Source organism: Zea mays, chromosome 4 (genome assembly GCF_902167145.1).
Source record: "Zea mays cultivar B73 chromosome 4, Zm-B73-REFERENCE-NAM-5.0, whole genome shotgun sequence".
NCBI lineage: Eukaryota > Viridiplantae > Streptophyta > Magnoliopsida > Poales > Poaceae > Zea > Zea mays.
This window is the reverse complement of record NC_050099.1, coordinates 185473819-185491162: the sequence shown is the minus strand read 5'-3', so window position 1 is coordinate 185491162 and position 17344 is coordinate 185473819. Positions and strand designations below refer to the sequence as shown.

General features: G+C 56.7%; 1 protein-coding gene across 1 annotated transcript; it reads right to left on the bottom strand.

The window, feature by feature from the left end:
• Positions 1-723: 723 nt before the first annotated feature.
• LOC606420 (adenosine 5'-phosphosulfate reductase-like 3) lies at positions 724-2976 on the bottom strand. Its single transcript, NM_001112295.2, has 4 exons — positions 2614-2976; positions 1960-2147; positions 1747-1871; positions 724-1510 (listed from the first exon to the last, which is right to left on the bottom strand). The coding sequence occupies exons 1-4, from the start codon at positions 2809-2811 to the stop codon at positions 1050-1052; spliced, it is 972 nt and encodes a 323-aa protein (NP_001105765.1). The 5' UTR covers positions 2812-2976; the 3' UTR covers positions 724-1049.
• Positions 2977-17344: the final 14368 nt, after the last annotated feature.

The window sequence follows — 17344 nt, the reverse complement described above, 5'->3', positions numbered from 1 at the left end:
AGCACCACGCCACATCCCCTGGGACCCAAGGAGACGGGCTGAAAAAAAAGAGAGATACTTGGACAGACCAGCCAGACCAACAGACCCTAAGATAACCTAACTCACGCAGGCCCTTGGCCCCAGCCCTATAGATGCTGCTGCACCTGGAGATCAGAGAGCAGGACACCAAGGTTTGGATTAGCTGACTCAAAAACATAACTGTTACAATGCTTCTAGATCATCCAAGCACCCAGAGATATGGAGGTTTGTTCCCGTCACATATCGGCAAGCCTGGGCAGTGCTCTCCAGCTCCCATGGCTGTGCTTATGGATGTACCGGTGTACTCTATGGAGTGGCGAGCCAAGATTTCGAGGCCAGGCATTGAAAAATAGAGACGTCAAATTTTTTTGACAACCAAAGCTTAATATTTGGCATGTATATATCATGTATATATTTATATATAGCAAATATATAACACATAATTGAACATGCCTACATATGTTTGTAAAAAATGAGTGTAATTTAAAATTGTTTAATATAAAAGATACCAATAGTTTAATGTAACAAAGTGACAGTGATGACATAAATACATGGTTATATTAAGTTGAATGTATCATGCAGTTCAAAGCAAAAGTTTAAGATGATAAGGAGAGATAAACAATTCAATTGTATTCTAACGCTTACTCTCGGGCTTCAAAAGTGGAATATGAGTGGACAACAATTGTTATATTGAATTGTGCTAACTAGGATTCAAATTTGAGACCCTGATTTTAATACCATATTAAGTTGCTTGATTCAATATATGCACCAGCACCATGTACACGAAAGACACGTGTGCATCTGATATGCTCCCTATTTCAGAAAGACACCTCTCAATACACCAGAAACTTTATTCCTCCAAAGAATTGGGCTGTAACAACAACAGAAAATAAGGAGCCAAATCATGGACGTATTTATTCTAAGGAGGATACAAAGAGTAATATAGCCGTTACAACAGTTTCTGGGTGTTCATATCCTGATCGCTCTACTGTACTGTACATATAATCCCTGGGGACAAAAAAGATCAGATTTCATCTTAGCTCACTTGTAGAGTTTGTCCTTCCAATTGCACTTGGTTCTCCAATTGAAACTGATGCTAATGATTTGGAAGCCCAAGCGGTAGCGTTCATTGCGCCCTCCTGCAGATTTCCTCGCTTTGAACTTGAAGGGTATAGCCTATGAAACTTCTGTCTTGCTTGCTCAAGGTAGGTGAGGAAATATTCATGTGCTCCCATCAATTTTGCAAACATATTGTGCCTCCTCCATGCCCATCTGGTAAAGGAATCTATCTTTGGAAAAATACGATACAGCAACCTCAAAATTACAAATACGGTCGCCAATGCTAGATAAGTATCCTGCTGAAGTATATTCTCTGGTGACCGAGCCCACCAGAATGGGCAATTTTCCTGTTCAGCGTCCTTTTTATGCTCAATATCATCCAAGGGATGTACCATGGCCTCCCCTGCAGTTGACTTCACCGATGCATTGATACCTTCATCACATAAATTTACCATTTGTAAACGACTTAAGCATAGCAAGCACCAAGAAGGTCATTTTTTTTCTGGAAAAGAGAAACCACCAGCAAGCTGGGAAAATCTAAGCTCACAATCATACATGGATTAGTTGCTGAATGTGCATAGCAATAAGTATGACCAATGATAATCATGCTACTAAAATCACCCCAATAAAAGAGAACAAGAGTCATTCAATAAGGAAAAAGTAACACACCTGAGACATCAGTGTAGAAAGCTGCAAGTGATTTAACAGTCCTTGGTCCATGATATCGTACTCTCATGGTCGAGTTCAAGAGAAAGAGTGTTGGGAAACCATGGATGCCGTATCTCGAAATTATGCTGCAGTTCCAGCATCAGGTTGGCATTCCACCAAAAATAGATGTGTTGCAATAAGAAATAATTTTTGTTTGCACTATATAGGACGAACCTTGGCCTAATTGCAGATTCCTCAAATGCAAAATGCCGGATAGCTGGGAATAAGTAAGCCAGTGTCTCAAAATTCGGTTTGCATTCCTGTGAGAATGGGCACCACGAGGCATAGAATAGTACGGCAATGTAGTCATCCTTGTTTGCGTGAAGAAGATTAACTGCCCTTGCCAACGTCACCTCATCTCCCTAAATGGGTTAAAAACAGTCAGGTTCAAAATCTACAGCTACAAATACAACAGATGGAAAATCCTTATGCTCAGCAGCTCAGATGGGAGAAAGTCGAAACTATATACATATATATACCAAGTGTTTGCTACTTGCCTTGATTTGACATAACATAAGCTGATAATTAATACATAGCTGTTAGAAGTCTAAATCAGTGAACCGAAGCAATTATTTACACATAACCTGAGAACCACGAACAAAACAATCGTTATGAACCGTAGACAGGATCCCCTCCTCCTCCTCTAACTTCGCAACCCCAACTTTTCATGGTAAACGATTCGCATAACAATTCAATCGCTACTTTCCACTCCACACAACACAACTACTCCTATACGGGACCTCTCAGTATAGTAATGGAACGAACAAATTCGCATACATACAATTTTTTTTTTGTTGCTATTTTATCAGAAGCCTGCAAATATCTTACCTCGATGACGCCGACCGGGTCGCCAAGGCGGCGATCCAGCGTCGAGCACGTGTCGGGAGTCCTAAGGACGGATTGCGCGATGGTAGGCACCAGGCACGCATCGTGGGGCGGGGACGCGGCGGCGGCGGCGGCGGGACCAACGCCGGCGAGGAGGGATGGGAGGAGCAGCGCTGTCCACCACAGCAGTAGCCGCGCCATGGCGATGCAGCGGGGAAAGGCCTATAGGAGGGAGGGGGGCGCTAGGGCCCAGATCTGGGCGCCTCGAGGGCGGCGGTGGCCGCGGCGCGCGCGCTGGGCCGCGCTCACGGCCGGGAGGGCGCTGCCGCGGCGGCCACGGCGACTCGGGCGGCGGGCGCAACGGTGGGTGCGGGGCTGGATTCGGTATGTGTGTTTGTGTGAGGTGAGGCCAGCGTTGTTGGGGGGTCGCTTTATCGGGTTCGGATACTACCGGATCGGATGGTGTAGAGCCGGTGGCCAGCCAGCCAGTCTGGACCTCGGGGCGCGCCGGTCGTCTTCGGGCATGACGCGCGGGACCCGGAACGTGATGACTGATGACGCGGTGTGGACCCACCTGTAGCGGGGGTGGGGCTGTACGTGATCGCGTGTTGGCGTGTATGACGTGTGGGGCCCTTATGTATGTTGGCCCGTGAGGCCGTGCATGACATGTGAGCGTAACTGTCAGAGTGTGGCCAGTTGCGGCCTGCTGGCCGAGCTTGGAGTTTGGGCTCCGGCGGCGGACTCCCGGCTAGCACACGGCTGCCGTCGAGAATCTGATTTCCCATTTGGGGCCATGGATAATTGGGCGCCGGAGAATCTGTACGCCTTGCTGCTCGTTTTGTGGCAATTCTCGTGGAGAAGCTTTGCATCTGGTATCTGTGTCTGTGTCACATCACATGAGGTTAAAGAACCGCACATGGCCGGTCCTGAAATGATGAAGCACTTACATAGAAATTTGCTGAATATATATGGATGCGTAAACGGTAAGAATTCATTTAGGATCCGTTCGGTTTCCTATCTATCCATATGAATATAGATTGGAGAGGATTGAGGCTTTGTTCGTTTGTGTCGGATTGGTGGGGTGGAACGATTCCTAGCCGGATTTCTTCTCTAATTTATATAAACTTTGATTAGCTGAAACGATTCCGGGTGCAATCCGACGTAAACGAACAAGGCCTGAGTGAGTTTAAATCCATATCAAAATCTTCCGTAACTTTTTTTAAATCCACTTTAATCCACGAGCTATAGAAATAATTGAACAAAGCCTTAAGTACGTGTTCGTTTATACCGGAATCCGCAGGAATCGTTCCAGCTGATCAAAACTTATATAAATTAGACAACCAATCCGTATTCGTTCTAGACGACCGTTCCCACATGACCGAACATGCCCTAAAGCTTGTTCGGTTAGAAATGAATTACAGAGGATTCAATCCTTTGCCAATTAAACATGAATATAAATGAATTTAATCTCTCAATCCCCTCTGATTTCTTATAACCGAACAAACCCTTAAACCTAGTTTAGATACTCTTGATTTGGATTGGTAGGATTGGTGAGTGTTTAAAACCACAATAGATCAAAATTCCCCATCGATACATCTCAATCTATTCTAATTCCCTTCATTCCAAGAGTAACTGAACTAGACCTTAGGGATGATTTGTAGCTAGGCCCGGTACGATGAACGCCATGGAATCTGTTTTGTGCCTCTGGTTTATCGTCAGCTTCTGGGATAAGCTCAAAACTCTCACGGCTATCAAAATACCCAGGCTGAACCCAAGAAAGATTTACTAGAAAGCTCCCACTGTAAGGTTGAAGACCGAGAAGTTATATTTTGTGCGGTATGTGGTCACTTTGGACCAGCAGGAATCACTGTCGCCTGTCGACATGGGAAGTCTCCGACTGAACCAGGACTGGCGTTGGACTGGGCACTTGACTCTTGAGGCTTGTTTTCACCTTTTCCATGGCTCTCGAGCCCCTGACAAAGCGACTCCGACTCAGTCAGCACAAGTAGATAGATGGAGGCTACTGGTTGAAGGAACTCTGAAGGTCAACACAGATGGCACTTCTATTTGATCGAGACACCTGCATGGGAGCTGTAGGGGCTGCGGTGGTGCGACGCAATGCACATGCAGAACGACGCTTCAGAACTTTAAACTAGCACAACTGAGAATTTAATAAGAATCAACAATTCCCCAGCCCCGCAATACGATTGCTTCAACCGAATTGATTATAAATGGTCCCAGCCATGGGGAGAGGAAATAATGGTGACAACCATTTTTAGGTCAAGGCCTCGTCTCCCAAGGGACGCGATCTTACCCGAGCCCAGCCTCAGGCGGGAACTGTAGTCCCAGACGAATTCACGCCTCGCCCGAGGGCCTCCTCAGGCAGTGGGTGCACCGTCAGCTCGCCCGAAGCCCAGCTCGGGCAGGCTTCGTTGAGAAGCAACCTTGGCCAAATCGTCTTACCAACCGACCGTATCGCAGGCGCATTCAATGCGAAGATCGCCTGACACGCGCGCCGCAGTCGGCAAGGTCGAAGTGACCGCAGTCACTTCACCCATTCACTGACCGATCTGACAGGAAAACAGCGCCGCTCGCCCCGCTCCGACTGCTGTGCCAACCACCCGGGTAAGGCTGACAACAGCCGAGTTCAGCCTCGGGCGCAACAGGAAGCTCCGCCTCGCCCGACCTTAGGCCTCGGCCTCGGGAGGAGGTCTCCGCCTCGCTCGACCCCAAGACTCGGCCTCAGCCTCGGCCTCGGGAGGAATCGCGTCCTCACCCGACCCCAGCCTCAGCCTCAGGAGAAGTCTCCGCCTCGCCCGACCTTGGGCTCGGACCGACCGCGCCACAGGGGATACATCATTACCCTACCCCTAGCTAGCTCAGGCTACGAGGGAACAAGACCGGCGTCCCATCTGGCTCGTCCCGGTAACAGGTAATGATGGTTCCCCGCGTGCGTCCATGACGTCGGTGGTTCTCATCCCTCTACGGAAGCAAGGAGACGTCAGCAGGATCCCAGCCGCACCGCCAGCTGTGCTTCTACAGGGCTCAGGCACTTCTCCGACGGCCACATTGTCGCGTACGCAGGGCTCAAGCACTTCTCCGACAACCATGTTGGCATGTACACAGGGCTCAGACACTTCTCTGCCAGACACGTTAGCGCATAGCTACACCCCCATTGTACATCTGGACCCTCTCCTTGCATCTATAAAAGGGAGGTCCAGGGCCTTCCTGCGGGGGGGGGGGGGGGTCGCGCGGGGGAGGAGCAAACGAACAGGCTCTCTCTCGTGCGCGCGACGCTTGTAACCCCTACTACGAGCACCCCCGGTGCGAGATAATACAAGCCGCATTCTCCCTTGTGTTCCATCTTGCACCAACCCATCTGGGCAGGGGCACGCAACGATAAAATTCACTGGTCGGCTCGGTTGAGGGTCCCCCGGGTCCGAAACGCCAACAGTTGGCGCGGGCATGCTGCGTGTTAACGAACACCTTCCCGTTGAGTTTCAGATGGGTAGTCTTCAGCAACCTCTTCAGCCGGGGACGCTGCTCCGCTTCGGGAGTCTTGAGTTCATGTCCCTCGACGGCAGCTACGACATGGTACTCCTCCCCCCGCAGCGCAACAGCAACAACCTGGTCAAAGCCTTCGCTGGAAACTTCCAGTGCACGTACATGCGCCCTGGGAACTCTTGGTATCTCCGAAGCTGCCGCCAGCAGCCAGGGGAATCCCTGCGGGAGTATATCCGGTGATTTTCGAAGCAGCGCACCGAGCTGCCCAACATCACCGACTCGGACGTCATAGGGGCGTTCCTCGTCGGCACCACTTGCCGCGACCTGGTGAGCAAACTGGGTCGCAAGACTCCCACCAAGGCGAGCGAGTTGATGGACATCGCCACCAAGTTCGCCTCTAGTCAGGAGGCGGTCATGGCCATCTTCTGGAAGGACAAGCAACCTCAAGGACGCCAGCAGGAAGACGTCCCCGAGGCGTCCGCCCAGCGCGGCACGAAGAAGGCCAAGAAGAAGTCGCAAGCGAAGCGCGACGCCGCCGACGCAGATCTTATCGCCGCTGCCGAGCACATGAACCCTCGGAAGCCTCCCAAAGGGGCCAACCTGTTCGACAAGATGCTCAAGGAGTCATGCCCTATTATCAGGGTCCCGTCAAGCACACCCTTGAGGAATGCGTCATGCTTCGGCGCTACTTCCATAAGGCCGGGCCCCCGGCGGAAGGTGGCAAAGGCCACGACAACGACAAGAAGGAGTGCAACAAGGCAGAGGAGTTCCCCGAGGTCCACGGCTGTTTCATGATCTACGGTGGGCGAGTGGCGAACGCCTCGGCTCGGCACCGCAAGCAGGAGCGCCGGGAGGTCTACTCGGTAAAGGTGGCGGCGCCAATCTACCTAGACTGGTCCGACAAGCCCATCACCTTCGACCAAGGCGACCACCCCGACCGCGTGCCGAGCCCAGGAAAGTACCCGCTCGTTGTCGATCCCGTCATCGGCAACGTCAGGCTCACCAAGGTCTTCATGGATGGAGGCAGCAGCCTCAACATCATCTACGCCGAGACCCTCGGGCTCTTGGAAATCGATCTGTCCACGATCCAGGCCGGTGCGACGCCCTTTCACGGGATCATCCCCGGGAAGCGCGTCTAGCCCCTTGGACAACTCGATCTCCCCGTGTGCTTTGGGACTCCCGCCAACTTCCGAAAGGAAACCCTCACGTTCGAGGTGGTCGGGTTCCGAGGAACCTACCACGCGGTGCTGGGGAGACCGTGCTACGCCAAGTTCATGGCCGTCCCCAACTACACCTACCTCAAGCTCAAGATGTCTGGCCCCAACGGGGTCATCACCGTCGGATCCACGTACCGACACGCGTACGAATGCGACGTGGAGTGCGTGGAGTACGCTGAGGCCCTCGCCGAGTCCGAGGCCCTCATCGCCGACCTGGAGTGCCTCTCCAAGGAGGTGCCTGATGCGAAGCGCCACGCCAGCAACTTCGAGCCAGCCGAGGCGGTTAAGTCCGTCCCTCTCGACCACAACAACGACGCCTACAAGCAAGTCCGGATCGGCTACGAGCTCGACCCCAAATAGGAAGCAGTGCTCGTCGACTTTCTCCGCGCGAACGTCGAGGTTTTTGCGTGGAGTCCCTCGGACATGTCTGGCATACCGAGGGATGTCGCCGAGCACTCGCTGGATATCCGAGCTGGAGCCCGACCCGTGAAGCAGCCTATGCGCCGTTTCGACGAAGAAAAGCGCAGAGCCATAGGCGAGGAGATCCACAAGCTGATGGCTTCGGGGTTCATCAAAGAGGTATTCCATCCCGAATGATTAGCCAACCATGTGCTTGTGAAAAAGAAAGGTGGGAAATGGAGGATGTGTGTAGACTACACTGGTCTAAACAAAGCATGTCCGAAGGTTCCCTACCCTCTGCCTCGCATCGATCAAATCGTGGATTCCACTGCTGGGTGCGAAACCCTGTCGTTCCTCGACGCCTACTCAGGTTATCACCAAATCAAGATGAAAGAGTCCGACCAGCTCGCGACTTCTTTCATCACACCTTTTGGCATGTACTGCTATACTACTATGCCATTTGGTTTGAGGAATACAGGTGCAACATACCAAAGGTGCATGAACCACGTGTTCGGAGAGCACATCGGCCGAACGGTCGAGGCTTACGTCGATGACATCGTAGTCAATACGAGGAAAGCCTCTGACCTTGAAACGACATTCAAGTGTCAGAGAGCGAAGGGCGTGAAACTCAACCCCGAGAAGTGTGTCTTCGGAGTCCCCCGAGGCATGCTCCTAGGGTTCATCGTCTCCGAGCGGGGCATCGAGGCCAACCCGGAGAAAATCGCAGTCATCACCAACATGGGGCCTATCAAAGACTTGAAAAGAGTACAAAGGGTCATGGGATGCCTTGCGGCTCTGAGCCGCTTCATCTCGCGCCTCGACGAAAAAGGCCTACCCTTGTACCGCCTCTTAAGGAAGACCGAGCGCTTCACTTGGACCCCAGAGGCCGAGGAAGCCCTCGGAAACTTAAAGGCGCTCCTTTCAAACGCGCCCATCTTGGTGCCCCCAGCTGCGGGAGAAGCCCTCTTGATCTACGTAGCCGCAACCACTCAGGTGGTCAGCGCCGCGATCGTAGTCGAGAGACGAGAAGAAGGGCATGCACTGCTCGTCCAGAGGCCGGTCTACTTCATCAGCGAGGTGCTATCCGAGACCAAGATCCGCTACCCGCAAATTCAGAAGCTACTGTACACAGTAATTCTGATGCGGCAAAAGTTGCGACACTACTTCGAGTCTCATCCGGTGACTGTGGTGTCATCCTTCCCTCTGGGGGAGATCATCCAGTGCCGAGAGGCCTCGGGTAGGATAGCAAAGTGGGCGGTGGAGATCATGGGCGAGACAATCTCGTTCGCTCCTCGGAAGGCCATCAAGTCCCAAGTCTTGGCGGACTTCGTGGCTGAATGGGCCGACACCCAGGTACGAACAGCTCTGATCCAACCGGAACTCTGGACCATGTACTTCAATGGGTCGCTGATGAAAACAGGAGCAGGTGCGGGCCTGCTCTTCATCTCACCCCTCGGGAAGCACCTCCGCTACGTGTTGCGCCTCCATTTCCGGCGTCAAACAACGTAGCCGAGTACGAGGCTCTGGTTAACGTGTTGCACATCGCCATCGAGCTAGGGGTTCGGCACCTTGACGCTCGTGGCGACTCGCAGCTTGTCATCGACCAAGTTATGAAGAACTCCCACTGCCGCGACTGGAAGATGGAGGCCTACTGCGACGAGGTTCGGCGCCTGGAAGACAAGTTCTACGGACTCGAGCTCAACCACATCGCCCGACGGTACAACGAGACTGTGGATGAGCTGGCTAAAATAGCCTCGAGGCAGACAACGGTTCCCCCGGACGTCTTCTCCAGAGACATACATCAACCCTCCGTCAAGACCGACGACACGCCCGAGCCCGAGGAGGCCTCGGCCCAGCCCGAGGCACCCTCAGCCGCCGATGGTGAGGCACTGCGTGTCGAGGGAGAGCGGAATGGGGTCACGCCTAATCGAAACTGGCAGACCCCGTACCTACAATATCTCCACCGAGGAGAGCTACCCCTCGATAAAGCCGAAGCTCGGCGACTGGCGCGGCGCGCCAAGTCGTTCGTCTTACTGGGTGATGAAAAGGAGCTCTACCACCGCAGCCCCTCAGGCATTCTCCAACGATGCATATCCATCGCCGAAGGGCAGGGGCTATTGCAGGAGATACACTCGGGGGCTTGCGGTCACCACGCAGCACCTCGAGCCCTCGTTGGGAACGCCTTCCGACAAGGTTTCTACTGGCCGACCGTGGTGGCCGACGCCACTAGGATTGTACGCTCCTGCCAAGGGTGTCAATTCTACGCAAGGCAGACGCGCCTGCCCGCTCAAGCTCTGCAGACAATACCCATCACCTGGTCGTTTGTTGTATGGGGTCTGGACCTCATCGGTCCCTAGCAGAAGGCACCCAGGGGCTTCTCGCACCTGCTGGTCGCCATCGACAAATTCTCCAAGTGGATCGAGGTCCGGCCCCTAACCAGCATCAGGTCCGAGAAGGCGGTGGCGTTCTTCACCAACATCATCCATCGCTTCGGGGTTCCGAACTCCATCATCACCGACAATGGCACCCAGTTTACTGGCAAGAAGTTCCTGGATTTCTGCGAGGACCACCACATCCGTGTGGACTAGGCCGCCGTGGCTCACCCCATGACGAATGGGCAGGTGGAGCGTGCCAACGGTATGCTTCTACAGGGACTTAAACCGAGGATCTACAACGACCTCAACAAGTTCGGCAAGCGATGGATGAAGGAACTACCCTCGGTGGTCTGGAGTCTGAAGACGACGCCAAACCGGGCCACGGGTTTCTCGCCGTTCTTTCTGGTCTATGGGGCCGAGGCTATCTTGCCCACAGACTTAGAATACGGTTCCCCGAGGACAAGGGCGTACGGCGACCGAAGCAACCAGACCAGCCGAGAATACTCGCTGGACCAGTTGGAAGAGGCTTGGGACATGGCCTTACTACACTCGGCGCGGTATCAGCAGTCTCTGCGACGCTACCACGCCCGAGGGGTTCGGCCCCGAGACTTCCAGGTGGGAGACTTGGTACTTCGGCTACGGCAGGACGCCCGAGGGCGCAACAAGCTTACTCCTCCCTGGGAGGGGCCATTCATCATCGCCAAGATTTTGAAGCCCGGAACATACAAGCTGGCCAACAATCAAGGCGAGGTCTACAACAACGCTTGGAACATCCGACAGCTACGTCGCTTCTACCCTTAAGATGTTTTGAAGTCGTTTATATACCTAGTTTTCTATACATACACAAATAAAGTCTAACCGTCAAGGAAGGGTCAGCCTTGCCTCGGCAAAGCCCGACCCTCCCTCGGGCGCTAGAAGGGGGGAACCCCCTTTGCGTCAAAATTTTCCTCGGAAAAAGTCTTTCCGCCAGAACATCTTTCGCGCGTTTTCGACTGCTTCGATAGCGGGATCCTGAAAACGACGGAGTACACATAAGCGGCAAGGTCGACCGAGTCGAGGGACTCCTACGCCTCCGGGATACGGATACCTCACTCATCACCTTCTGCGATAAGTAACTCACGCTCGGATAAACGATTCTGCTGCCGAATAAGTTTTAACGCTCGAAAACTTTTTCTGCCAGAACGATTTTCGTGCCTTCTCGACTATATCGATAATAGAATCCTACGAACGAGTAAGAGTGCACGTAAGCGGCGAGGCCGACCGAGCCGAGGGACTCCTACGCCTCCGAGATACGGATACCTCACTCATCACCTTCCGTGAAAAGTAACTCTCGCTCGGATAAGTGATTCTGCTACCGACGAATAAGTCCTGATACTCGAAACAAGAGGAAAGGAAACGCAGCTTTACAACACGACAATAATATGTTTGGGCCTCGGCGGCCGCAAAAAACATACGCACACTACAGACAAACTCTCCCTGCAGGTTCAGACATCAACAAAGGGAGCAGCAGCACCCTCGATGTCGTCTCCTCCTTCGGCGGAATCTGGTCCGGCCTCGGACGGCGACACGGGCGGAAGGATCTCCACCTCGAAGGAGGACGCCAGCACCACACTCGGGCCATCATAGCCAGGGTCTCCTCCAGGGTCCCGGCCCGAGCAGACACCTCGACCAGCCGCTCTATAGCCTCAGCCAGCTGTCCCCCGAGGACATCAGCCCGGCTCACGGCCTCGACAGCGTGACTCCAAAGTTGGTCCCGCTCACGGATGACCTGGCTAGGCTCCAGCTGCTGCTGTTGCGCCTCCTCGGCCAGGTAAGCCACGTGCCCCCGGGCCGTCGAAGCTTCTTCTCGAGCCGACTCCGCCTCTGTCCATGCTGACGCCACTGCCTCCGGCTCTGGCTCATCGAAGAGCAGCCGAGGGTTCTATAACTGAGCAAGAGAAGCCTTGGGTGGCAAGGCCGACCGAGCCGAGGGACTCCTACGCCCCCCGGGATACGGATACCTCACTCGTCACCTTCCGCACAAGGCAACTCACACTCGGTTAAGCGGTTCAGCTAGCCGACAGGCGAGTCCTAGTGCTCAAAATGAGGGAGAAACACGGCTTCACGCCCAAATCCCCAGATGTTCAGGCCCCGACAACCACAATGAACACACACCGGCACTCAAGGTGCCATTACAAACGGAACTCCGGTTCCACTCCCGCGGGTATGAACAACCTCCACATCGGAGGGCCTGCGGGACAACAAACTCCGGGTGGCTCGCCGCCGACCACTGCAGCAGCGTCAACAACCTCCGTCTCGGATGGCAAGACAGCTGCAGCGACTGCCTCAGGACAAACGCTGCTGCTGGAGGTCCCTCGCCCACGTCCCCACACGAGGGGTGAGGACAAGCCGCCAAGGCCGAAGAGCCGGAGGTCCGACCGCAGGTGGCGCCGATGATCTCGTCGGCGGAGAAACCTTCTCTAGCTGCCACCACCTCAGCACCGACGACGGCAGCCACCTGCCCACCAACACCGCACCAGCGAGCACCGGCCGCCCCAAAGCGCACCGGCAGGTCCTCACTCCCGTCCTCGCCGCAAGAACGAGAACGGGACCGTCTCAGAACACGATTACCGCCCTCGCGGTGTACGACATGTTGTGCGACCCCCCGGTGCAGCCAGCCACAGTCGCTCGGACAGAGGACAGAATGCTGCACCCTGGCCAGGCGCAGCAGTTCGCCTTCCCCCGCATGGCTGGAGGACGCCTCCTCCGCAGAGCTGGAGGATGGTTTCCACCCCTAGATGCCGGAGGAAGAAGCGGGTCGCCGGCCCACGCGAAGGCAGTCCCCGGCTCGCCTCGCCCTGCTCCCCAGCAAGGATGATTAAGATCCTTGAAGCTAAGGGCGGAGCAGAGGCCGCAGCCCGACTTGCTTCTCCCCACCATCGAACTGGTGGTCACCATCCTGGGTGACCATTTGTGAGGGAATGCAGCCGGGCTGCCTGATGAAAATCCTTGAAGCCGAGCGATGGTTGAAGGGTGCCAACCTCCGTGAGGTTGCGCTCCTCCAACAACAAGACGAAGGCAACGCGGGCGCTCCCCATCTGGGGGCTCGGAAGGTGGGAAGGCGCGATGCATGAGGGAAGTGCGAAGGCATGGCTACCACCCGGGGGTCGATCCCTTTTTAAAAGGCGGCTCTCCCCACTCGCGTCCTCAGGCGTCACGGACTAAGTCTTCACCGACGTGCTCCAGGGTCCTCCCCCTACGACACGGGGGCTGGGTCCCACACGTCATGCAAGCTGGCCCGGAACAGAAGAAGCCAAACCGCCGCGCACGGAGCGTGTAACCGCCCTGCGGTTACAAGCACTCCTCCATCCTCGCCGAAACCAGCGGTTGAAAGGGCGGACCGCCATGCAGGTGGCGTGCAACCGCACCACGGGGACGCACCCCTTCGACCTCGACGCATCCAGCATGGAGGCCCAGGCCCACACGTCATGTAACCGGCGCGCCGGTTACTACGTGCGAGAAACTGCACCGCCACTTGCGCCAATGTCGTGCCTTCTCGACTGCGGAACCAGTGCCGCGACTCGAGGCAACCCTGCGCATGACCCAACAGTGCCAATCGAGCACATCGGTCATGGGTCAGTCAGCCACAGGAGGAGGCACGACGGTCGATATGGCCAAAAGTGGGCCGACAGTAATGGCGGCAGCAGGCGAGCGGGAGCAGCAGTCAAATCGTCTGCAGGCTCACGTCCCCTCCTGGAGCAGCAGGCGAGCCCTCTCCCACGGTGTGAAGACGACGCGCCCGTATTCCGTCCCTCGAACGGCTCGCGCAACGACCGCCCCGCGAACCACCCGTCCCGTCGCATTAACTCGGCGGCAGGGCAAGCGCCACCTTTGGCAGGCGAAGCAGGCGTCGTTTCACCTCCGCCATGATGACCGCGTCAAAAAAGGTGCGCCACACCATTTAAATTCATATCCTTTTCTTCTTCCCCTTTCTCTCTCTTGCTACAGGGACCGGGAAAGGGGATATTTCGAAAGGGATCCTTCTCCGCGAAGGAAGCGGGCCCCGAGCCCTCCTACTGATCAGGGGTTCGAAGGCTGGCCCCTCGGAAGGGTTCGACAGCCGCCCCAAAGCACTCAGGCTTCAGGCTCATTACTGATCAGGGGTTCGAAGGCTGGCCCCTCGGAAGGGTTCGACAGCCGCCTCAGAGCACTCGGGCTCCGCGCCCACTACTGATCAGGGGTTCGAAGGCTGGCCCCTCGGAAGGGTTCGACAGTCGCCCCAGAGCACGCAGAGCGAGGGATGACTCTGGGTACGTCCGATACATGGGCGAGGCTCGGGCTACGCTCCCGAGGTACCCTAGGACATTTCCGAGACCAGCAGGAGCGATTTTGTAACGGAATCCCATCAGAGGGAGGCATCGAGCCCTCGGACCCCATCAAACGGGACCGGGTCCGGCAAATCACCTGCAGGTACTTTTGGACCACGCCTCTGGGCCACTAGCCGACCCTTATCGAACGGGGCATGGGCGTCCACTCGGATCACCCGTTAGCAACTCACTGGAGACACCATGTTCGGCGCCCTCCGAGGGCAACATGGCGCTTTCCCCCTTCCTCCTTGCGGAAAGTTGACGAAGGGGCATATGATAAAAGTCGAGTCAGTCCTTGATCGTCCTCTCGCTCCGTGCAGAGGCTCGGGGGCTGCTCTCGCAAACCCGGCTACGGCCAAACCGTTGACAGCGTCAACAAACCAGCCTAAAAACTCGGAACCTGACCATGCACCTAGGCTACGATCAGATTGCATGAGGAAACAACCAGACCGGCCGAGGCATCACGAAAGGCATTAAGACCTCAGAGGAGTCAAACTACTCCTCCGAGGCCTCGGGGGCTACACCCGGCGGGTGCGCTCGCGCGCACCCACCGGAACAAAGTGTAACCGAGAAAGGTCGGTCCCCTTGCAAAAAAGTGCGGCAAAGCCTCCAAGCGAGTACCAACACTCCCTTTGAGGCTCGGGGGCTACTGTCGGGTACCATAATTAGGGGTACCCCCAACACTCCTAAACTCGGCTGGTAATCACCATCAGCACAAAGCTGCAGAGGCTGATGGGCGCAATTCAGGTCAAGGCTTCGTCTACTCAAGGGACGCAATCTCGCCTCGCCCGAGCCCAGCCTCGGGCGAGAACAGTAGTCTCAGGCAAATTCACGCCTCGCCCGAGGGCCTCCTCAAGCAACAGGCGCACCCTCGACTCGCCCGAAGCCCAGCTCGGGCAGGCTTCATAGTGAAGCAACCTTGGCCAAATCGCCTCACCAACCAACCGTATCGCAGGCGCATTCAATGCAAAGATCGTCTGGCATCTTATCCTGACACGTGTGCCTCAGTCGGCAAGGTCGAAGTGACCGCAATCACTTCGCCCTCCCACTGACTGACCTGACAGGAGAACAGCGTCGCTCGCCCCACTCCGACTGATGTGCCACCCGCTAGGGTGAGGCTGACAGCAGCTGAGTCTAGCCTCGGGCGCAACAGGAAGCTCCGCCTCACCCGACCCCAGGGCTCGGCCCCCGCCTCGGCCTCGGAAGGTGGTCTCCGCCTCGCCCGACCCTAGGGCTCAGCCTCAACCTCGACCTCGAAAGGTGGTCTCCGCCTCGCCCGACCCTAGGGCCCGGCCTCAACCTCGACCTCGAGAGGAATCGCGTCCTCGCCCGACCCCGGCCTCAGCCTCAGGAGGAGTCTCCGCCTCGCCCGACCTTGGGCTCGGACCGACCACGCCGCAGGGTGTACATCATTACCCTACCCCTAGCTAGCTCAGGCTACGAGGAACAAGACCGACGTCCCATCCAGGCTCGCCCCGGTAACAAGTAATGATGGCTCCCCGCGTGCGTCCATGACGACGGTGGTTCTCAGCCCCCTACGGAAGCAAGGAGACGTCAGCAAGGTCCCAGCAGCCCCGACAGCTGTGCTTCTACAGGGCTCAAACGCTCCTCCGACGGCCACGACACCGCGTACACAGGACTCTAGCACCTCTCCGACAGCCACGTTGGCATGTACATAGGGCTCTGGCTCCTCTCTGCCGGACACGTTAGCATATTGCTACACCCCCATTGTACACCTAGACCCTCTCCTTGCATCTATAAAAGGAAGGGCCAGGGCCCTCATACGGGAAGGGGGTCGCGCGGGAGGACGGGCTGACGAACGGGCTCTCTCTGTAACGCCCTGAATTTGGGGGTAGAATTTTTTCTTCTTTTCCCTCACCAAATTCAGGTGTTACCCTTTCCTTTTCCCTTTTCTCCTCGCTAAACCTTGATCTTTTCCAAAGTTATAGCGGGATTCGGCTTGAGATCCCATGTAAAGCAAAACCCTAAAATACCTTATTTTGAGTGATGCACCATGCCGAACCATGCATACTTTTTGATTGTTTAAAATGTAAATGCATTCATCTAGAGAAAATAGTTTTTCTAGAAAAAGGAAAACCTTTTTCTTCTCCTCTCCCCCCTCCTTCCCCATTTTTGGCCCAGCCGCCCCCTCCCCCTCGCCGTGGGCCGCCCCGGCCGGCCCAGCCGCCCCCTCCCCCTCCTCCCAAATTCTCTCTCTCCCCTCCCCTGCGGGCCCCGCCTGTCATCCCCTCCCCTGCCCTAACCGCGCCCCCTCCCCTGCGCGCCGCTGCCGCCTCCCTCCCCTACGCGCCGCCGCCGCCCCCCCCCCCTGCGCGGTAGGTCCCCCCTCCTCCCTCTCCTCTCCCCCCTCCCTCCCTCTCCCCGGTCATGGCGCCCCGTCCCCGGCCATGGCGCCCGCGCCCACCCCGCCCCGGCTCGGCCGCCCCCGCCCCGTCCCCGACCCCGGTCGCCCCCGCCCCGACTCGGCCGCCCCCGCCCGTCCCCGACCCCGGCCGCCCCGCGCCCGCCCCGGCAAGCCCCGCCCCGGCGAGCCCCGCCCCTCCCCGGCCTCGGCCCCGCCCGGCGCGCCGCCCCCACCCCGCGCCCGCCCCGGCGAGCCCCGCCCCGACCCTGCGCCTGCGCCGGCGCGCCGCCCCCGCCCCGCGCCTGGCCCCGCCTTGGCTCTGGCCATGGCTCCGCCGCCCCGGCCCCGGTCGCCCTCGCCCCGTGCGCGCCGCGCCGCCCCGTGCTCGGCCCCCGCGCCCGGCCGTGCCGCCCCGGCCGTGCCCCCGCCCCGCCCGTGCGCCGTGCTCGCCCGCCCGCCCCGGCGTGCCTTGCTCGCGTCGTGACAGCCCCGGCGTGCCTTGCTCGCAACCCAGCTACGACCAAACTG

What these genes read in the sequence shown, in the direction of transcription:
- LOC606420 (NM_001112295.2), bottom strand. Translation starts at nt 2,811, where the DNA reads ATGGCGCGGCTACTGCTGTGGTGGACAGCGCTGCTCCTCCCATCCCTC. An exon ending in ACCCGGTCGGCGTCATCGAG is followed by an intron (nt 2,148 to 2,613) that starts GTAAGATATTTG and finishes TAACCCATTTAG; the next exon opens with GGAGATGAGGTGACGTTGGC. An exon ending in TTTCTACACTGATGTCTCAG is followed by an intron (nt 1,511 to 1,746) that starts GTGTGTTACTTT and finishes TATGTGATGAAG; the next exon opens with GTATCAATGCATCGGTGAAG.